Raw genomic sequence first — 22,837 nt, 5'->3', positions numbered from 1 at the left:
CTCTCTCTCTCTCTCTCTCTCTCTCTCTCTCTCTCTCTCTCTCTCTGCCTCAGTGAGCTGCTCTCTGCTATCTGATCCCTATCAATGCTTTCACTGTACAAAGAACCAGCAGTGCCTGGTGCTCAGGGACCATACCAGCTTGTTTTTGAGCCTCCTGTCACTAGATGCTAGGTTTGAACTCAGTCCCACCCTGTAGAAGGGGAGCCATTTCCGAACTGAACTCAGTTTGAGAGGGAAGCTCTTGCAGGACATTTGGTCACATTGTGAACCCCAAGACTGTGAACTCTTTCTAGTTGCGGTATGGCTCCAGCCTTTGATCCTCTGGCCTTCTGTTTACTGAAAACAAGCACCTGTAGTGTGACCCAACCCTAGCACATACCTTTAATTCAGGCGCAAAATAAAGTCAACCCTAGGTCAAGAGAGGAAGTAATGAGAATGAGCAACAGAAAGGCGGGTCTCTGGGTGGAAGGGTATTTGAGACAGGGTGGAAAAGGGGAAGCCTTTTCCTTCTGGGACGAGGAGGAAGGTCAACTGGGTGCTGCCTCTCTGAGCTAGAAGGCTCCTGAGTCATCTTTGGTAATTCAAGCAGCTGGGATTTTCATTTTTTACAATAAGTACCTGGATAGTGGAAACATGAAAAAGTGACTCAGAGTGAGTGTTGGGGGGGGGGGGTGAGCTGAGGCTTAGCCACAGTTTTATTAATCCTGAGTGGGTAGGTAGATGGTGGTAAAATTTACTGGGAAAAGAGACAAAGAGGAGCTAGGTTTCTGGTGGCAGAAATGGCAGTGTGGTTTGGGGCAGCTGTAAACCTTTGCCTTCTCCAGCCCCGGCTCTCTGAGCTCTTGGGTGGCCCTCACCTTTCTCAGCCCGATAAGTGTTATGTCCAAGGTTAGAGAGCGTGATTTGTAGCCATCCTATGTCTCCTCAAACCTGCTGTATGCAAAAACTCCTATCTAGTGCTCAGTCAGTGCTAAGAATGAATTGAGCCACTTTGGTAGGTTTGAGTCGTGAAATTTATTTTTTTCAGTGCAGAAAGATTCAAAAATAGGTGTTCGATAATGTCACCATAGTCTCTTGCTAACATTAAGATGCCCTGGAATATGCGTATGCACAGTCTCAATGCCCTCCTTTCATCCATAAAGTGTGGGCAGTGGACTTCCAGTTTCCTATAAGGTGCTTGTTACAAATCTGTTTCTAAAAATCTGTTCCGTGTGTTTGAAAGAGGTGTTTTCAGAACATGCATAAAACACCAAAAGCTCATTTTCTGGGTTCTTGGTTCTACAGGGAGGAGTGAGGCAGAGTTTCACTGAAACATCATCAAGTGGTTATTTATAGCCAAGTGCGTTTATTTATGTGGCCTCGTCAATGAGAATTAAATTTCATTGAAATAAGATTATATATGGAATTACATCTTTCAGCTTCCTGATGTGAACTGAGCATTGGTCTTGCACCGTCTCTTGGCTCCATCTGAGCGTTATGTACAGGGTGCGATACACTGTTTTTAGGCATCTTGGGTGTCTCCAGACTTTCTGTGTGCCCACAGCAGTGCTGAGGACCTGGCGTCTACTAAATAGTGACAGCCATTTTTATCTTTATCAGTAGTGAACCTAAGACACACTGCTTGCTTATTCTTTTCTCAATACAAAATGGTTAAAAAGCAAAGTGTGTCTCTCATTTGATGAGTTTTCCAGTGACCGTACAGCTACTTATGTAAAATATACATCCATCTCTTTCTAAGGTAACCAGTCCCACCGTTGTGACTTTGTGTTTATTGGGATGCACTGTGTGGCACAGGCTGATCTCACAGAGGAGCCTCCTGATTGGTTCTCCAATATACAGTGGTCAGCCCTGATGTTATGTAAATGCAACAATAAACAGACTTCTAAAAATCCATTATAAAGGAGCATATAAAAAATCCACAGTCATTTTCATAGTAAAAAAAAATCATTTGTTAAAGTCATCTAATCTGGGGTTATAGGAGAAACATTTTTATGCTTGTAGGGGGTACTTTAAGATACGTTCCTGGAATGATCCAAAATAGTAAATGATAATTCCCTTAGTCATTGGGTTAACACTGATGAGATGAAACACTGTGATCAAAAGCAACTTGGGAGGAAAGGGTTTATTTGGCTTATACTTCCAGATCATGGTCCATCATTGAAGGAAGCTGGGACAGGAACTCAAGCAGAACGAGAACCAGGAGGCAGGAGCTGATGCAGAGGCTGTGGAGGGGTGCTGCTTTCTGGCTTGCTCAGCCTGCTTTCTTATAGAACCCAGGACACCAGCTCAGGGATGGCACCAGTCATAAGGGGTCCTCCCCATCAGTCATTAATTGAGAAATGCCTTACAGCTGGATCTCTTGGAAGCATTTCCTCAGCTGAGGCTCCTTCCTCTCTGATGATGCTAACTGGTATCAAGTTGGCACACAGAACCAGCCAATGCACTGTCACTTGTATTCATTTAAATTGTTTAAATAGCATTCTGTCCAACTTGAGATTTGATACCTTAACTAATGTTAATCTCTGTTCTTTCCCTTTAATGTGCCCTTTTCTTCGGAGGAATATTGAATTAGGTTGGGAAACCTGGGACTCTAATTTGGGGAACACAGATAACCAATCATTATTAAGTCACTTGAAGAAATTAATGTCTGAAACCCAGATTGGAAGGTTAGTCAGGCTAGTGCTTCTAAGAAATAATTATTCATTGAGAGGGGATAGCTAAAATTCTATGAATTTCAACTATAAAAACCTATATATTATATATAATAAACTCACACGCAATGTATATTTTATTTAGATAAATACCACACATGGACTATTTATCTAAATAAATAAAGCACTACTCCACAGGCTCAGGGAAGCTGTTACTTCTTAGAGGCTAGACCACCCTGCACAGTAGTTTTTGCCTAAGCAGCCACACCAACACATCTTTACATAACCCGCAGGCCTGCATCTTTGAGAAGACATTGCAGGTAGCATAGACCATGTGAGTAGTCTTGCATTGGCTGCAGCTTCATTCGTGGAAGACATTGTTGCTTGGCATAACCAAATGAGAAATGTAAGACGTCCCATCCTTCCTGGATCTTCCAGGTCTCGTTTGTTTCCTGGTCACTCTTCTCCTCATGAAAACAGTGTTGTGTGACTTTCCCTGAGGACACATTAGCAGATATCCATTCACCCCAGAGTGGGCACCAATGACAGCCTAAGGAAACCTTTCTTTCCCTTCGAGCCACAGGGACTTGAAATTGGGGATCCTTACGTCAGCATGGCCGACTCAAAGTCACCACAGAGCCTACCCCCGAGCACAGTGATAACTCAAAGACAGCTGCATGTTTGGACTCCCTGTACAACCTGCAGGCAACACCACATCTCCTTCCCCTCCTTTTGAGAGGTTATTCTAACACTTCTTTCAACAGCATCCTTATACCATCCTGTGTGGCCATTTGCAGTAGTGTGACATAAGAACTCTATTAGTTACCACGTGGTGGAGAGAGGAATCGTTAGGCAGTATGCCAAAAGGCATAAAAAAGGAAATTATATTAAAGTAGAAATTATAAAATTATTTGAAAGGAGCTAATCCTTTTGGGTTTTTATTTTCTGTTGATTTTCTTATAATAAAATAATGCTTCCAGGTCTGATCATTTTTTGCTATTGACCAGGAAGTGTAGTATTGCCTCTGATGGTGATCCTGACGTGCCTGGAATGAGGCCCTACTGTTTAGAAAGAGCAGTTCTCATCTTATAAGGTTTAGGTTTCTGTTTCGCTTTATTTCTTGGACCAGCCACTATTCTTAGGAAGAAGCTTTGGCCTTAACATATGACTTAAATATTAAATATGATTTAACCATACTTTGCATAAACCTCCCACTTTAATAGGTAAATTTTTACAGCCTCTCTCTACAGAATATTAAAACCTAAAGGAATCAGTTTCTAGGTATATAAGTCTTGGAGGTCTAAGGAGACCTGGGATTGTATAAGCAGCTAATTATCCCTGTGGTTCAGTTAGGCTCTTAGAGCTGACCTCGCTGGTACAGCTGCACCCCCAGGCCAGTATTTCTAACTAAACAGGTACTGAATGCTATGGTTTGACCAGTGAATGGGAACAGGCAATGCCGGATACATTTAAGGAACTTATTAAAAAATATCTGTACTAGTTAATATTTTATACATTGACAAAATTAGAGATTAGATCACTCAGGTTCTGCTTTGTCGAATCTATGAGCCTACCCATCAGTCACTTCTTCACCTACCCTCCCTCCAGTCCACCCTCACTCACTCCTTCACCTACCCTCCCTCCAGTCCACCCTCACTAAATCACTGGGTGCCTCCTGCTGTACCAGGACTTGTTAAATGGTCCTTCTCTGTGTCTTCCCTTCCCATCAAGATGCTGCTTCTGGCTGGAAAGCTTGGTTCTCCTATAACTCAACTCCAAGGCATTTGACTGCACAGACATGCACACATGCACACACATACCCACATGCACACACATGCACACACATACCCACATGCACACACATGCACACAAACATGCACACAAACATGCACACACATACCCACACACATGCACACACATGCACTAAAACATGCACACACATACACTAATATATCTTTTTAAAAAAGATTCTTCTGCTACAGTAGTTAGTTCTATTAGTTCTAACTACAAATAGTTCTCTGTATAACACACACTAGAATCAGAGACAGTAGATAGAATAATCCAGTCACCAGTAGCAATATATCGCCAGAAAATAGTCTACCAAAAGACATCCAACTTGAAAATATCCCATGGAATGCTCTGCAAGTCAGATCTCAGTGAAGCGACGTCACAGTGCCATTTACTGAGCACACACAATTGCTCCGTCGGTCCCCCTGGTCTCCCACTACAGATGATTCCTCTCTCTAAAACGCTCCTCGTACTGTGATTGTTTTCAAACTTGCGCAGCAAACATTTGCTCTGGGTAAGGACTCACTTCAGCCATTAAAGTGACCAGTTTTGGGTGAGAACAGGCTTTACTTGAGCCTAATCTTATTGGTGCTGTTTGGAGTGTGCCTCAGTGGTAGAGTGCTCTGCTGGTCTGGGGGGTCCCAGGGTCAGTTAGCTTGACAGCAGAAATGATGATGATGATGATGATGATGAAAAGCTCCGTTACACAGAGTGACTTTTGATCAACTCTGTTGGAAAGCCCATCTTTCCTGAGTCACTTCATACTGCTTTGTGGCGGTGGGAGAAGACAGACTACATAATTTTAGCTAAAGAGGTTCGCTTTTCACGAGATAGGTTTTTTTTTGTTTTTTTTTTTCGTTTTTGTTTTGTTTTGTTTTGTTTTTTGCTTTGGTCTCTGGAAAACTCGGAACTGTATGATCCTTCTGAGTCACTGCTAACAAAATTCCCAGCTGCTCAGTCTGGCCCTGTAATGGGATTCAAAAGCCTGGACGCCAGAGTGTGGAATATTCCTTGGTTTTCTGGGGGTTTTTTTAGGAAACATTTAGTCCTGTAGGCTAGATACGTTTTTTTTTGGTTTTGTTTTTGTTTTGTTTTTTTCGAGACAGGGTTTCTCTGTATAGCCCTGGCTGTCCTGGAACTCACTTTGTAGACCAGGCTGGCCTCGAACTCAGAAATCTGCCTGCCTCTGCCTCCCGAGTGCTGGGATTAAAGGCGTGCGCCACCATGCCCAGCCTAGATAAGTTTTTAACGGGCAAGTTGCATTGTAGCTCAGTACCATAAAATTCCTTGTTTTAAGTGTAAGTTTAATGATTTTTAGGAAGTTAGAAAATTGTGCAAGGATCATGAATGTCTAGTTTTGGAACAAGTCTGTTGCCTCAGAGAGAAACTCTGAAACTGCATGCGGCCTTTCTCCAGTCCTGCCTGTGGTCCCAGATAAGAAGGTTAGCTCCCATCTCTACTGATGGGAACTAATTCTCTTTCTCTCATACTGACTAGGTACAGACTGAAATAACCCATCCACCTTAAAATGTATACTCCAGAAGGAAAAACATCTCATCTCTATCACATTTTACCCCACATTACTACAGGCAGATAGAATTGACTAGAATCAGCTTTTCAGTTATATTTTTTACGTTAAAAATGTCTAAGGGGGGCTGGCGAGATGGCTCAGTGGGTAAGAGCACCCGACTGCTCTTCCGAAGGTCCAGAGTTCAAATCCCAGCAACCACATGGTGGCTCACAACCATCCGTACTGAGATCTGACGCCCTCTTCTGGTGCATCTGAAGACAGCTACAGTGTACTTACATATAATAAATAAATAAATCTTTTAAAAAAAAAAATGTCTAAGGGTATTTACAAAATAAAGTGTCGCAAGATACTTAATGAGCCAACTTTCCTAATTTTGGAATAATGTTCTATTGAAAATAGGTAGGACCTCGTGGGTGTCTAAAACTTAGGATCTAAGCTGGAAGTGGTGGCAACCTGTAGTTCCAGCACATAGGAGTCTAAGCCAAGAGGACCACTGGTTTACTAGCCTGGGCTACATATGGAGTTCCAGGCAGGTGTGGGATATGTGGAGAGACCCTGTTTCAAAACACAAAATAACCAAGACAACTTGAGATCTGGCAGGTGTTTGACAAGCTATGCTTGTTGGCAAAGCGTCCTAAAGCACATGACAGCTTTCAATAAGCTGTGGCTTGGCTATGAGTTTTCAGGAACTCGTTGATACAATCATAAGACAAACGTATGCTTTGGGGTCATGTCTCAAGCAGCACAGGCTGGCTTTGAACTTGCCGTGCAGCTGAGGATAACCCTTGAGGGCCCAGCTCCCCTGAGTCCACCTCCCAAGCCCTGGGATTATAGACGTGTGTCACCAAACCCAGTCTGTGACATGCTGGGGACCCATCCCATGGCTTCATGCACTAGAGACAAGCCACACATAGCCCAGCCTTAAAATAACAAAATAATTGTGGTTGCTTCTGAAGTGGAGTCACGTTCCTCACAAAGTGCCATTGCAGCTGTGAGCTCTGTGTTATTCTTCAGGAGTTTCACGGGGACGTGAAGCTCAAAGTTAGGATGTCCTGCTCTTTAAGCTTCAAGTCAGGAAATCTTCCGTCCATCCCGATCCTGTTAACATAGAATAATAATATACCTGTATTATAAATTTAACAGTGACTTATTAATGAAACTAAATTTAATTACTGTGGTGAATATAGATGCTAGGCAAGCTGTTAGCAATTTCCTTTTGCTCTCCCAAAACGATTGTGTGTGTGCGCGTGGTGTGTGTGTGTGTGTGTGTGTGTGTGTGTGTGTTGTTTTCTAGTGCTGGGGATTGAACCTTGGGTCTCCCACATGCTGAGCAAGAGTTCTACCCTTCAGTTCCATGCCTAGCCTCAATACTGATATTTGCTATTTAGAGAACTTTCCTACGTCTCTGTCGTGGGAAAAACAAACAAACAAACAAACAAACAAAAGCAAACCTGATCATTGTTGCTTGGTCTTTTCATTGACTGTATCGCACACCTATTAAAAGTGTCATATCCTGGAGTCAGTAGTGTGCCGTAAAGAAGAGAAACCTCCTGAGGTCAGAGTCCTGACATAAATCTGCCCGTCCATGCATGTGATGCCTTTATGATAAGGTATATTAACTGGGTAAATACAGCTTTAAAAATCTTATCTAAGTTTATGTGTGAGCTTTAATGTTTAAAAGAATTTAATCTATTAAAGATAGATGCTAAACCTCCATCAGGTTTAAGATTTGCTGTTTCCTTTCTGACCTTGGGCAACTCGCTTTGTCTCTTTTCCTTTTCCTTTTTCCTTTTTTTTAAATTGAGCTTACAATATTTCCTAGGGTAGTTGTGAGTGATTAAAACAGACACCAACACACAACCTGACACGCAGTAACCTGTGCTCGAACCCGTTGCATTTTCTAGCTATTTTACAGTGCCTGCTTCTGTAATGGCTTTCTGGTGACTAATGAGTTTTCTTTGGTCAGGTTTGACAAAGTTTTGGGGCTATTGAAACCTCAGTAGGTATTTCTTTGTTTCAGTTCCCTAAGATCTAATCTTAAACTGTAGAGTCCCCTGCACCATAGAGCTCGATATGAACATGTGCTTGTTTGTAATTTCAGCTTTCTGTAGGATAAGATTTTCTCTGATGGAGGCTTAGCATCTATCTTTAATACATTTAAATTCTTTTAAACATTAAAGCTCACACATAAACTTAGATAAGATTTTTAAAGCTGTATTTACACAGTTAATATACCTTATCATAAAGGCATCACATGTATGGCAGGGCAGATTTACAGGTCTAATAAACAGAGCCTTTCTCGACCTTGGACTTTATGCCACATCGCCTCTACAAATGTGTTAACCCAGCTTCCCATCAGCCCTGCTGAAGGAGGCCCTTGGGGGTGAGTGGCCTTCCAAAGTCCTACCTTAGCTTGCCACCCCGACTCTGTATCCCATGCCCCCTTTCCCAATTTGTTTATTGTATACCCCCTGCTAGGAATTGTTGATGCTCTACTGTCTGTCTAGGTTGAATTCCCCCTTAGCTATATGCTGCACTAGTTTAGTAATTATGTATCTCTTTGGTAACCTTACAGTTATTAAACACGTTTGCCCTCCCTTATCCTAAGAGCCTAGGATCAGAAAGGTTTCTATGGGGGGGGGGGGACATAAGGGTGGAGAGAGACAGAGAGGTCAGCCCTGCCTTTAAGGATGCTTGCTGCCTTTAAGACAACTGACATTAAGCCCCTCAAAATGGCTTAACTGCAGCTTTAGGGGATCTGTCGCCCTCTTGTGGCCTCTCCAGGTACCTGCACACATGTAGCATACACATTAATCAAAGCAAAAAATTTTTTAATGCTTTGGATTGGGTAATTTTTTTATTTTGGAACATTAGCATATACGTGATGATGTTTCTCAGAGGTAGAATCCCAGCCTAACTCTAAATTTATTTACTCTTCTATGTACCTTACATATGCAACTGGGGGTAATTTTATACAGTATTTTAATAGTTTTATACAGGAACCAAATGTCTGTGCATTGAACCATGAGAGTTATGGAGTCATGAGAATGCTCAAGATTATTTAGACTTTTTTTCAATATTTCAGAGTTTTTCAGATTAGGAGGAGTCAACCTATCCAACTGTCTCACCACACAGTATTTTTTTGACGGTGAGGGAATCCACAGTTCTGTGGATTTGTCCCGTATGTTCAATGTGTAGCTATTTGCAAACTTTTCTGTGGATATTGAAAATAATACTTTGTATGCTTCTTATTTCACTGGGAGGCAGGGGTGCTGTGTGCGCTAAACCCTCAACATAGGAATCAGTGAAAGTGTGAAACGGCAGTCCCTTTGTGTGGTACAACAGCCCGGACCTATGCCATTGCCAATTTTAAATTCCTACTTCAGAACTCTTCAGAGCACTCGGAGAAAGCCTACTGGGATTGTTAAAATGGAATGACTAAATGGTGTATGAATACGACAGTATCAAACCCTCACCTGCATACCTACCGTCGCCGCCTCCTTCCTGCAGGGGTGGGTGCTCTTTGTTTTCTTTTCTGGTCAGCGCTGTCTTCTTCATGTAAATTCCAAATATCGTCTCTTAATTATGAGATTTTGAGGACAGTTTTGTCCTTGGACGTGGGGTACAAATCCAGGAGCTTGATGACCTCAAGCATATTTATATTATTTATATTAGGTTTTCCAAGCTGATTATTTTATAGGGTGTGTCATAAAAGATGCATGTGCATTTAATTTGTAAATAGATCTTCCAGTTGGCTGATATGTGCGTGAGAAGTCTGGTTTCACATGTACATGGTTTGTGCCTTTCATTAACATCTCCATTGCTCACTTGCCTTGGTGTGCCAGACAGCTTGATGCCAGCTTGACACATGCTAAAGTCACGTGAAAGGAGCCACCCTCAGTCAGAAGATGCCTCCCTCATATTGGCCATAGGCAAGCCTATAAGGGATTTTCTTTTTCCTTTTTTAAGATTTTATTTACTTTATGTTTATGAGTACACTGTAGCTGTCTTCAGACACACCAGAAGAGGCATCAAATCCCATTATAGAAGGTTGTAGGCCACCATGTGGTTGCTGGGATTTGAACTCAGGACCTCTGGAACCGCTAAGCCATCTCTCCAGCCCGGGGGAATTTCTTAATAGTGATTGATGGGGGAGAGTCTAGCCCATGTGAGTAGTGTCATTCCTGGTCTGGTGGTCCTGGGTTCTATAAGAAAGCAAGCTGAGCTAACCATGAGGAGCAAGCCAGTAGCAGCAACCCCCCCCCCCCAAATGTGGTCTCTGCATCAGCTTCTGCCTCCCGGTTCCTTCCCTACCTGAGTTCCTGTCCTGATTGCCTACAGAGTCACTTATTACACTTCTATAATGTAGAAGTGTAAGCCAAATAAGCTCTTGGTTTACTGAGTAGAAGACTGTTCAGTAGTAAAAAGGACAGACATGAAATGTAGGAACCCAATATCTGATGTATAATTTAACCAAGGATTCTAAAGTTAACAGTGCAAAGCCAAGCAGCAGTGAGATGCATTCCACAAGATATCACGTCTCATAAAACACAGCTAAGCGTGATGTTGACACCGAGAGAGCATAGCGGTACCACTCCAGTTCCTAGCACTGGATACCTTTTGCCAGCAAAATAGATACTGAAATTGATCCAATGTCCCTGTTGCTTCACTCCATTACTTTAAAAAAAAATTGTGTGTATAGGTGGTGAAAGCATGTACGTACCTGTACCATATGTATGCAGGTATGCACAGAGGGCTTTGGATCTCCTGGAACTGGTGTCTTGGGTGGTTGTGTACCACCCAATATGGGTGCTGAGAAACAAACTCAGGTCCTCTGCAAGAGTAGCAGATGCTCATGCCGGGCGTGGTGGCGCACGCCTTTAATCCCAGCACTGGGGAGGCAGAGGCAGGAGGGATTCTGAGTTCGAGGCCAGCCTGGTCTACAAAGTGAGTTCCAGGACAGCCAGGGCTATCAGAGAAACCCTGTCTAAAAAAAAAAAAAAAAAAAAAAAAAAAAAGAGAAGCAGATGCTCTTAACTGCAGAGCCATAGCTCCAAGATGACCATCAGTTTCAAGTGTGCTTCTGAGAGTGGGGCTGGAGAGACAGATGGCTCGACGGTCAAGACCTCTGCTTGCTCTTCTAGAATACCTCTGTTCAATCCCCGTTTTTACACAGCGACTCACACTGTTGTTCATAACTCCAGTTCCAATGGATCTGATGCTCTCTTTTAGCCTGCTTGGCCACCAGGGACGTGCATGACACACAGGCATACATGCAGGCGAAACACCCATACATAGAAGATAAAAAAATTGCTTCTGGGTTATTTTACTATAATCCCTTCCTAATTTTAAACAGTGCTTAAGTTTCTGTAACATGTCCTACTTTGTAGTTAAAACATCAATAGACTCAGCATGCTAAAACCAAATCTCTGCTCCTTGCATTTGCTTTCACGAGGGCGTTAGATGGGTTTGTAAAGACCTTAGACTACCTCAGTGTTATCTAGGTTACATGGTGCTCAGAGAGATTGGCGTTAGCTTGTGGCCTGGCGTGGTAACCCAAGCAGGTGAATTTCCACTCAAAGAGGAACCAGGATGGCCTTTGTCATTTTCTCAGGCGGTGATAGGGAGGGATAATTATAAGAATGAACAGGGTATAGTCATTGTCTTCGCAATGAACACTGAGTCTGGAGGTTGGCTAACACGGATGAATACGGTGTGTATTTAACCTTAATGAAATCCCAAGGAAAATATCAATTCCTCCGCTAATGACAAGCAGTGGGTACTGGGCTCACAGAATGGTTCCTCTAGTTCCTCCCAAGGGTTCACCCTCGGCACGATCATTATTTCAGTCAAGTCCTTAGTAGTCCCCTGAGGTAGGTAGGTGCCGAAGATCTTCCTCTTGGGGGAAAGGAGTGATTGGATGTTCTTCTCAACGTTCTATGTTCTAGAACTAGATGACTGCCTTACAAAGGCCACCTGTCTGTCCTCAGTTGAAGCTTCTTGGATGCATGATCACCAGGCTAGGAGCACGTGCGGAATGTTAGACATGTTCAGTCAACTAGGTTGGAGTGGGTAGACGCCAGCCATCGCTGCTTGAGGGCCTGGGTATCTTCCTCAGGAGGGATCCATGGTAGAGAGAGTTGCTCTTGGATTTAGCTTGCTGAGGCTCCTCCTCAGGCCCTTCATTCTTCCCACGGCCTTTTCTAAAGGCACCGAAGAGAACATTGGTCAGGCCGGAGGAACGCTGGCTTCCTCACTCCCTCTAGGATCTTGGTACTTGGGGAGACTTTCACAGGGACAAGAGGAAGGTGAGCTGCTGGAAGTGGGTGACCCCTCATGGCTACACATCCTCTGTGGGTCTTTTTAAAACCAGGTCGACTTCCCTGATGGCTTTTCTCTCTCAAGGGTAGGCTGTATCTGCAAGTAGCTGCTTCTTGTCAGAGCAGAGGGGTGAGTAACAAATAAACCTAACCTTTTATCTAGTGGTCTGGTCATCTCAGCTCTTTTCTTTCACAATGTGAATATGTTTTTTTTGTCTCCCACAGCCTTGTCCTGGCTCTCTGCCTTGTCAACTAAACTAGGTGCTTTTAGATAAGTGTGTATGTGTGTGTGCATGCTGTGTGCACAAACACACACACACACACACACGAGATTGCATTCTCACAGGTAATCAAGCTTGTATAGGCCAGAGTTCAACATCAGATGTCTTCCTTAGACCTTACTTTTTGAGATTAACAGGCCTGTTAACCTGCATCTCACTCATTCAGCTAGGCTCGCTTCCAGTGAGCCCAAGGGATCACCTTTCTCCAGCCACCATCCCCACTCCCGTGTGCATGCTGGAGTTATGGACATGCTCCACCTTGCCTGGATTTTTTTAAGTGGGTTCCTGGGATCCAGACTCAGGTCCTGTGCATGCACAGTAGGCATTTTACTGACTGAGCCATCTCCTTAGTTCCTGTGTTGTCTTTAAAAACAAAAAACCCTTTAATCTGACCCTACATCCCTAAGTGTTAAAATACAAGTACAATACATTATTGTAGTTAATCCCCTTGCCACTATAGTAGTTTCAAGGAAATAGCTGGATGTATTTTCTGTACCACTTATATTTTCTTTTTTATCCATCAAATAATGGCTTAGCTGTCACTAAATTGAATTTAACCATATTTACCCCCCCAAAAGGAGGCCTTTAAAATTGGAAGAGCTACCCTAAAGTTGTACAGTGTGCTCAGGGCGGAGACTAATTACAAGGTTTCAGAAGTCCTCAGGTGGCTGGGCTGGTGGCCTGGCTAAATGCTGCTTTCCTAAATTGGGAACAGCTGGGCCATAGTGCGGGCCAGTATAAGAGTGGCGGGCTTTCCCTCCCTGCAGTTAGAAGTGTCTGCTCCTTGGAGCCTGTGTGTGAAGCAAAGGCACCTGTCCTCAGCCGTGGTAGGTAAGTGCCCCAAGTGGGACGCTTTCGAGAAAACTTCTGCTGACTGTATCAAGATAGAATTCAGTTTCCTGTGGCAATTTTAGGAGGTTGTCCCAAGGCTACTTCTAACCCTTTCCCAAATGAGACACAGCAAAGGCTTCGTGCATCTTTCTACTTTGGTAGTTTGAAGGTTGTTGGCTTTGTTTACGGTATGTGTCGCTGGAGATAAAGGGATAAACTGAGGTGGTGGTATTTTAAGTACGTTTTAATATGTTGAATAAATGTGTTGCTTTGCAATCTGTTCATGAAAGTTGTTGCTAAAGAGATCATCGGGTTTAAAGTAGAAAGTCAGAAACCAGACTGTTCTGGAAAATGCCGACAGTAACAGTTCAGGGGTTTTCAATTCTTTGACCCTTTTATTTTATTTATATTTTTGAAATGTTTGCACACATGTTATCTTGGGTTAACCTGGAACTTACTATGTAGTTCGGGGTGGCTTTAAAGTCACAGTAGTCCTCCTGCCTCAGTCTTTTGAATGCTGTCATTAGAAGTGTGAGCCACCGTGTCTTGCCATTTGTTCCCTTTTCTTAGACAAGAGCCAGCATCAGGAAGGCGTGGTGCGGGCTCCAGGCAGGTTCGGGTGGATTATGACTTCATGGTTAGCAACTTGTGAAGTGTCTGAAACGTTAAGTCCCTAAGTCCCAGCTTTATTGGAAGGCATTAGCTGGGAGTTGATTGATAAGTTGTTCTTATCCATGCTGACATCAGCTCAAAGAGAGACAAACATTCGAAGATTAAGCAATCTAGTACCTTATAAATAAATTCAATCTCAGCAGCCTTGACTGTGTTCTGAGGATACACACCTTTGTAAAGCAGGCACCTTTGATACTCGTTCCCTTACCTCGAGTATGTTTATATTTCACATGGTCGGTAATTAGACAAGCCATTTCTGACCTCCTTTTTGTCTTGTTCATAGAAGGGACAATAACATCATCTGTGGGAAAGAGAACCAGCTTCCTTGTGGTGACTACACAGCAGGTTGTTGTATGGAAGGACTAGGAACCAGCAGGCCACCGACTACATTTCGTATCAGCGCACACAATCAGTTCTAAGAGTCCATGTTGATCTCGCAAGTAGAAGGATTTAAAAGAGAGAAGTCGCCACAGAAACCAAGAACATTACCATCTCCTTTAGCCCTGAAGGGTGGCGGACAATGGATATCATAGAGACAGCAAAACTTGAAGGTCACTTGGAAAGTCAAACCAACGACTCCACCAACACTTACACAAGCCCCACCGAAGCTGGAGAGGAAGAGGGCAAAAATGGCAAGGGCAAACCCAAGACCTTACCCAATGGGTTACGAAAGGGTGCCAAAAAATACCCGGACTACATCCAGATTTCCATGCCCAACGACTCCAAGAACAAGTTTCCCCTGGAGTGGTGGAAAACAGGCATCGCCTTTGTGTATGCGCTCTTCAACCTCATCCTGACAACCGTCATGATCACCGTCGTGCACGAGAGGGTCCCTCCCAAGGAGCTCAGCCCTCCGCTCCCAGACAAGTTTTTTGATTACTTCGACCGGGTCAAATGGGCATTTTCTGTATCAGAAATAAACGGGATGGTATTGGTTGGGTTATGGATCACCCAGTGGCTCTTTCTGCGGTACAAGTAAGTATTGACTGATAAGGTATCTGAGTTTGGGGTTGTTTTGAAAAGAGATGATGTGTCTTTTAAAATCAGCTTTCTCCAGTTTCTCCCGTATTTAGTTATTCCTAGGCATTTGAGGAAAGGAGGCGTAGACGGACAGAATTGCATAAATGCAGCCACTGTTCCGTAAGCATGCACTGAGTGACCGTGTATGTAAGCAGAGGGGAGGTTACAGCAGACCTGTGGAGGGTGACTCAGTTTATCAATTTAAGGTACAACGCATGGCTTCCCATGATGTGGGGCCATAGCCTAAATTAAGATGCTTGGAAATGCCTTTAATCCCAGCACTTGGGAGGCAAAGGTAGAAGGATCTCTGTGAGTTTGGGGGAGCCTAATGGACATAGAGTTTACAGAACAGCCAGGGCTACATAGTAACAAAAAAAAAAAAAAAAAAAAGCTGGGAAAGGCTTAATGTGTTGGCAAGTGCAGTAGAGAGCAGGCTAAGACAGTTTTAATTTATTATGGGATGGCTGGTCTGCTGTCAACAGCCTGCTTTGAGTTTATATCTGTCCAAAAGTTCTTAAGCTTTCTTTTTCCTTTCTTGTCCTTTTCTGGCCAGACACAAAGTAACAAGTGTTTGTTTAAGAAGCTGAATTCGGAGCTGGCTTGAGGTGGTTTTCAATTTCTAAAGTAAACTTGCTCTCCCTGCTTTCTTCTTGGCACGACCTAGAGAGGAGGACATGGCTCCGTAGTCCAGCCCCTGCACTCCCCAGCCTGTTTTAAGAACAGTACCAACTGGGAAGCAGCAAGCCAGGCTTCGCACACCTTGAAGATAAGCCAAAGTTGGACATAGCTCTGGCTTGGTAATTTCTGCTCCTCGGTGTGAATTCTGACTTCTGGTCCACAAAATTGGAGGCCACTCAGTTCCCCTCGTCCTCTCATTTGTCATTTAGTGTTTGCTTGGTACTAGATCCCACGGATTAAATCCACAAAATACAAGATTGAGCAGAAATACCCACAATCCGGGACTTTAAAGAAATCCGTGAGGCATGCAAGCTCCCTTAGTACAGCTTCAGAGTCAGACTTCAAAGACAGAGCTAGTGCCTCATGGTCACTTTCAGAAGAGAGTCAAGCTGGCTGTTGCTTTGTGATTAGAACTCATCCTGCATTTCCCAAAGCCTTCCCCAAATACAACCCTGAGGTTTTCTAAGCTTGCGTGATAAACGGAAGCCACCCAAAAAGCAATCTCCTTATAGTGACTCTCGCAATGTTTCTTCAATATATTTGGGTAAAGGGCAGAGCTATCTATTGCCCTTTACTTAGTAGAAATGAATTGCTTCTGCACAGACCAGTGATGACTTTCTTTATGCCAAAAGCAAGAATACATCTGTTGACCATTTGTTTTCTTTGTAGTGCCTGGGGTTGACCCTAACCACGGTAGGGCTTGCCTGGGCTCTCCATGATTGCTTTCTCCTTCAATTTGTGTGTAAAGACTGTTCATAGTCACATTGGAGTGAAGAGATATTTAGTCTAGTGTGCGACTGGGTTCCATTCTGCAGTAGAGTCCTCTTCCTGGTTTATGTGAGAGCTAACGGTTATAACTGACTTTCTGTTGCCATCCTGAGTTTACCATGTCCAGACTCACTCATGGTCATGGGCTGGGGATGTAGTGCAGTAGGAACAGTGCTTGATTCTCATGCATGAAACCCTGGGTTCAGTCCCAGCACACAAGGAAAACCTAAAATTCAAGAAAGGAGCGATGGGAAAGCTAGGCCCTGCCCTGCTTGGATCCTTATACACTGATGCTGAAATTTCACACTATCTCCTATACATGATGTGTGATGACTACATGCCAGTTAAAAAGAAAATTATCGCCGGGCGTGGTGGCGCACGCCTTTAATCCCAGCACTCGGGAGGCAGAGGCAGGCGGATTTCTGAGTTCGAGGCCAGCCTGGTCTACAAAGTGAGTTCCAAGACAGCCAGGACTATACAGAGAAACCCTGTCTCGAAAAAAACCAAAAAAAAGAAAAAAAAAGAAAATTATCTATTGAAAACAAAACCACAAACGGTCACATCTTTAGGCCATGTGCTTTATACCCACGACTAAGATCACAAACAGCACTGATTTGCCATTTCATTTTGGAAGTCAGTTTGGACCTTGTATTTTAGTAACTGGCGGGATAATTCTCATGACCCTGCTTTCAATACCCTATCCAAGTAAGAACTCCTAGCCCCTCCCAGGCTCTCTCAGTCCGCCCCTTCTTTCCTTCTCGGTGCTGGTACCCAGGACTTCAGGCAAGCCCTCTGTTATGGTGGCAGCTCTCAAGTGTCTCTCTCTTTCATGAGCTATGAGGGAAAACAGACCCTGAACGGTGCTTTTTTCTAAGTGAGACTGGAGAGTGAACGTTTCACCTGAGGTAATTTCTGTTCTGGGCCCAGGACACAGGAATGAATATATTTGACTCATAGTAAGCTCTCCTCCATTCTTGCCATTGTCTAATAGTATGGGACACACCTCAGAGCAGCACTCCTGTGGTGCCTGGGCTTGAATCTCAAAGAGAATTGCTTTCACTTAGCCAAGAAAGAGTAGCCAGCACTGCTGACTGCCTGTCCCTTTCTGTACTAAAGAACAAGCTAGGTGACCAAGGATACAGTGAATAAACACTTCCATCTCACTGTCTCCATCCCTCATCATCTTCTCCCTCACCTGGAACCCTAGAATGTTCTCAAAATAGCTATTGGTGGCAGAGAACTAAAATAGATTATTTGTACATATTTTAATTAGAAGTCCCAACCGTTACTTGAATTTGACCTTGGTCTGTGTGAGAAGCAAACTTAAAATATCTCCTCCTCATCTCTGAGGCGCTCTGTTACTCAAGAGTCTTCTGGTCGGTGGTGGTTTGGACGCTTTGAGAACTGTGAGGGGGAGAAGCCCACGGAATGAATACACTTTATGTTCTAGAAAAGTTAAAACGAGCAACTGGGGGGTAGGTAATTGCATCCCCACTCAACCCCGCTTTCAGAGCTGGCACTTAGAGACATAACCACAGAAAGGGGGCTGTCACCGAGAGCCAAAACTGAGAGCCCACAGACCCTTTCTGCCCGCAAACATACCCAGAAGCAGTCATGCCATGGCTTTGGAGGTCAGCGGGCTCAGTCATAGTCTGAGAACAACAGGTGTAGACTGAATGAAGATTCAGAAGAGCTCCGAGCCTCATGGTCAACTCACTGTCTTCGTAAAAACCGTGCAGTTGAAAGGGCTTTTTGCCTTATTTCTTGACCAATCTCTCTTTTGTTTTCCTCTTTAATTTCATAAAATTTTATTTTAATTTTGAGATAGAGACTGGCCTTACATTCACTATGTAGCTAGTCTTGACCTTAAACTATTGTTCCTCCTGCTTCTGTCTCCCAAATGCTAGGTGTTGGTTTATGCAATGTAAAAAATTGAATCAAGGACTTTGTGTCTTAGGCAAATATTCCAGCACCTAAACCACATACCCAGGCCTTTTAATTTTTAGCTGGTACATAAAACATACAAAATTGGATTCCTTAATGAGGCATTATGTATGTATATTCATATAAGTGTTTTATTATGTGATGTTCAAATCAAGTTAAACATGCCTCTCTTTATACACATTTCTTTTTTTAAAAGTAATTTAAATTTTATGTTATTTTTTTGTACGTGGGTATTTTGCCTGCTTCTATCTCTATGCACGCCTGATGCCCTCAAAGGCCATGGGATCCCCTGGGATTTCAGTTATAGATGGTTGTGAGCTGCCATGTGGGTACTGGGAATCAAACCTGTGGTCTCTGGAGGAGCACCCAATGGCCTTAGCCACTGAGCCATCTCTCCAGCCTACGTACCACTTTCCTTATGATGAAATACCTAAAATCCTTCTAATGTATTTTTGAGATACACAGCACATTGTTAACAGTAGCCATCTTGCTACCTGGGCCATCTCAGCACCCTGTCTTGTTCCTACCTGTAACTTAGCACAGGTTGATCAACCTTCCCTCATACCCTCCCCTCAAACACACAACATCACCCCAGTCTCTGGCAAACTCCAGTCTGTGTTCATCACCGAGACCAACGTGGTTCATTTTGGCTTAGGGCTGGAGTTACTCTGAGCTTGGTTCTCTGTGACTGCCTTACTTTGCATGAGGACCTCTAGCTCCGTCCAACTTGTCACAGTGACAAAACTGGACTCCTTTTCATGTCGGGATCATATTATATCATACAGACTCATGACATCTTCATTATTCACCCGCTTGTGGGCACTTAGGCTGTTTCCATTTCGTGGTTATTATAAACAATCCTTTACTAATGCTTCAATAAATAATAGTGCAATCTTGTTCAGAAGAAGGCAGACGACACTGACCCGTGCACTCCCTTTTATCTTCCTTTACCATTTAAAGATCAATAGAGCATAAGATAATAGCGTAGTCATTAATAGCGTAGATAAGTCAATCCCGTAGCTAACTTTGGACATGTTCAAAATGCAGTTCTCTGAAAACCTATGCAGTCGGAGAAAGCAGCTCACGCCCGAGTTATCCGACTACCTCTGCATGGTCCCAATTAAAACCACGCTTACAGAACGAGGCTTAATGAGGTGTCACAGCACGCTGTGTATCCAATTATGTGACGGCACCTGATTCATTACATGATTCCTCCATGGCCACGGCTCACTTACACCCCTGATGTGTTCTCTAGAGGGTTTTGCTAATTGGCAAGTTGACCAAAAACAGAGAGAAGCCCATTGAATTCTCTGGCAAAGAGAGCTGTTTTACTAGGCGAGGAGACCACACGGGCGCCTCATCTTCTTTCTTAAGTTTACCTTTGTGCCCACATCCTTAACCCCTTTCTGGCCCAAAATGACTTAGAGGTACTTTAGCTTGTAAATCTTTTTTGGAGATGGGAGTCCAGTCTTACTATGGAATTATGGGGTAGGTAGCTCACAGGCCTTAAAATGTAAAACTGAGGTGTATTTTTTTAATTCACTATTTTCATTAAACATTGATTGATTAAAATATTGGATCCAGGCGTGGTAGCTTAATCCTTGTAATCCCAACACTCAGGAGGCCGAGGCCCAAGGATCATGAGTCTGAGAATGTAGTGTGGTCCAGGCTAGCCCCCCCCCCCCAAAAATAAATAATAATAACAAAATCAACAACCGGTAAACTTGTTTCTCCCACCGCTGTGTTTTCTTTAGGTCAATCGTGGGGCGTAGGTTCTTCTTCATCATGGGAACTTTATACCTGTACCGCTGTGTCACTATGTACGTCACTACGCTGCCTGTGCCTGGAATGCACTTCCAGTGTGCGCCAAAGGTAAGCCTCCGGGTCCCACACAGGGGAATCGGGAAAGCAATTCCAGAGCACCCAGTGCATCCATCGCACAGTCTTCCATATGCTGGCGTGGGAATTCGCTGCAGCCTAGCATACTCTCTAGTCTGCTTTAGCTGTACACAGATAGACACATAGACGTGTATGTGTCCAGCAGCATTCATTCTGTAAGGACTGAATTCTGTATGTCCTGGCCGCTGTAGTGAACAAAGCACAGCCCACCCCATCCCCCCGTGGGGGGGGGGGCTTATATTCTTTTAAATAACAGCAAATAATAAATACATTCATAATGTTTTGCACAATGGTAATTCAGGTGATTGTCGGAGGAAAACGGTAGGAATTTTTCTATAGAAAGGTCAGGGAAAGGTGTTTAAAAAACAAAACAAAACAAAACACTTGGGCAAGAGAGAGTCAGCCCCATGGAAGGGGTGAAAGCTGCAGGCCAGGAGAACAATGTATCTGTACTGGGGTCAAGCAGCAGCAGGTAGTGGGAGGGTCGGCAGGTCTGGCCACAGGCTGCAAAGGTCCTCACTGCCTGAAGAACGTGAACCTGGTTATGACTGTGGAATTGATGGCATTGAATTCGGGACACGTTGTTGCAGGTTAGAGTGACAGGATGTACTAATGCTGCAGATAGGGCTTAAAAGAGAAAACTCAAAGAGAGCGCCAGACGTCCATACATTGGAAAAGATGGAGTAGCCTTGCTGCTGTGGAAGCTGTCTGAAACGAAGTTACAGCTTCCTCACATAGCATCCAGTCGCAGGAGGGCCACTCTTCACCTCAGACGCCCGTGCACTCTGGTTTATGAAATGGAAACTTACAGATCATGTGCTTTCTGGACGAGGGAAGGAAGGCTAACATCAGACTTCACTGAACACTAAGCAGATGTTGAGGGAAGGAAGGCAGAGCGGTTCTGGAGAAGCCAGCCGTCTCCCTTACCAAACATAGGTGTGGTTTGGGAAGGCGGTCATTTCCTAAAGCCATCAAAGCAGTACGTGTCTGTAATTAAGACGGTGTACATGTTGAATTTAAACACTGGCTGGCTTTGACTGAAACTAATTTAAGACATGAGAGTTCAGAAGCTTAAGGAGCCCTTACTACGGAACACTGTTACCGTGTGTTCAGTGGTGAGGTGACCACGGCAGAGAGGACGGCAAACCCTTCCCAGGAATGGATGAGGTTAGCAGAGAAAGGCGACTGATTATAGAAACACAGATTAAAGGTCACCCTTCACGGAAGAGCTGCAGCTTCCCAAAGCCATGGCAGGAAACAAGCTGTTGGGGTAGCCACGCCACAGTCACTCTTGACAGAGCCTCCCGGACTCGTCACCTACCGCAGTCAGTGATCAGGCCCTCCCCCGAGAAGCAGGCTGCAGTTGCCTGCGACTTGGTTCTGTGAAACAGACACATGCATCTTCCTGTCTGGCTGAAGAAGCCATGGTGATAGAGAGCAGGAGTCAAAGCTGCTGGGTCTAAATTTGACCCAGCTGCTACTTCCAAGTGCTGCTTCGCTGCCTGTGGCCACAGGGCTCTTTGAGAGCTACCTGTTTCCTGTGTTGGCAGGGCTGTTGAATATCTTTCAGAGTGAGCAGTGGCAGGTCTTTGCATGTCACAGACCTCTCACTGTGAGAGGACAGAGGCCGCTGGCTGGAGACCAGCAACTCGCACAGCACAGAGTTATCAGGGTGGCATCCGGGGCTCTTGCCGTTTGGCCATCAAGGTTCTGCTTGTCTAGTTCATGTTTTTGTAAAGTCCTTTGCTTATGATTTACTACCGACAGACAGACAGACAGACACACACACACACACACACACACACAAACACACAACACACACAGGCTTTGGATTCCAGCCAGAATGTCTATTTTCTTCAGTGTGTGTCTAGGTGAAAGTTGGCTTAGTTGTGAAATGTCATTTTTCAAAGTCATTTTGTATAGCGACAGTGACGTGTTTGTTTCCCGTGGAAACCTTTGGGGCCAGCTTTCCCTCCCTCACCACGGCTAAAGACAGCCAAAGGGATTTTCTTTTTCTTCTTTTTAAGTCCTTTTTCCCTCTTTCCTTAATTGAAAAAATTTATATATACATATTATATGTTTTTTATCTTTTATTTATAATAAATTTTCTTTTTATATAACCCCTCCTTCAACCCTCTCCAGTTCATCCCCACTTCCCCTCCCATCTACATCCACCCCCTTCTGTCTCTCATTAGAAAATAAACATGTGTCTAAGGAATAAAAATATAATATAATATGATAAGACAAACACAGACACAACAGTTAGGACAAAACAAACAAACAAACAAACAGGGGGGAAAGGACCCAAGAAAAGGCAAGAGAAACAGAAATAGTCACAGAGCCACTTGCTTGAACACTCAAGAATCCCATAAGCCGGGCGGTGGTGGCGCACGCCTTTAATCCCAGCACTTGGGAGGCAGAGGCAGGCGGATTTCTGAGTTCGAGGCCAGCCTG

The 22,837-nt window shown here is 43.9% G+C and overlaps 1 protein-coding gene across 5 annotated transcripts in view; it reads left to right on the top strand.

Moving 5' to 3' along the window:
• Nucleotides 1–22,837, top strand: part of Sgms2 (sphingomyelin synthase 2) — a 76,801-nt gene that overhangs the window by 43,277 nt on the left and 10,687 nt on the right. For 4 of the 5 annotated variants that reach the window (XM_029474995.1, XM_021158894.2, XM_021158895.2 and 1 more), the window contains exons 2-3: nt 14,358–15,049; nt 20,239–20,356. In XM_029474995.1, the coding sequence (XP_029330855.1) occupies nt 14,595–15,049; nt 20,239–20,356 (573 nt within the window). In that variant the 5' untranslated portion in view covers nt 14,358–14,594. Of the gene's footprint in view, nt 1–11,905; nt 12,279–14,357; nt 15,050–20,238; nt 20,357–22,837 lie in introns of those variants that run through there. The other variant, XM_021158893.2, reaches the window with a different exon arrangement.

The sequence above is a fragment of the Mus caroli genome, chromosome 3 (genome assembly GCF_900094665.2).
Source record: "Mus caroli chromosome 3, CAROLI_EIJ_v1.1, whole genome shotgun sequence".
Lineage (NCBI taxonomy): Eukaryota > Metazoa > Chordata > Mammalia > Rodentia > Muridae > Mus > Mus caroli.
The sequence above is the reverse complement of the archived record's forward strand: the minus strand, read 5'-3'. Positions and strand labels throughout refer to the sequence as shown.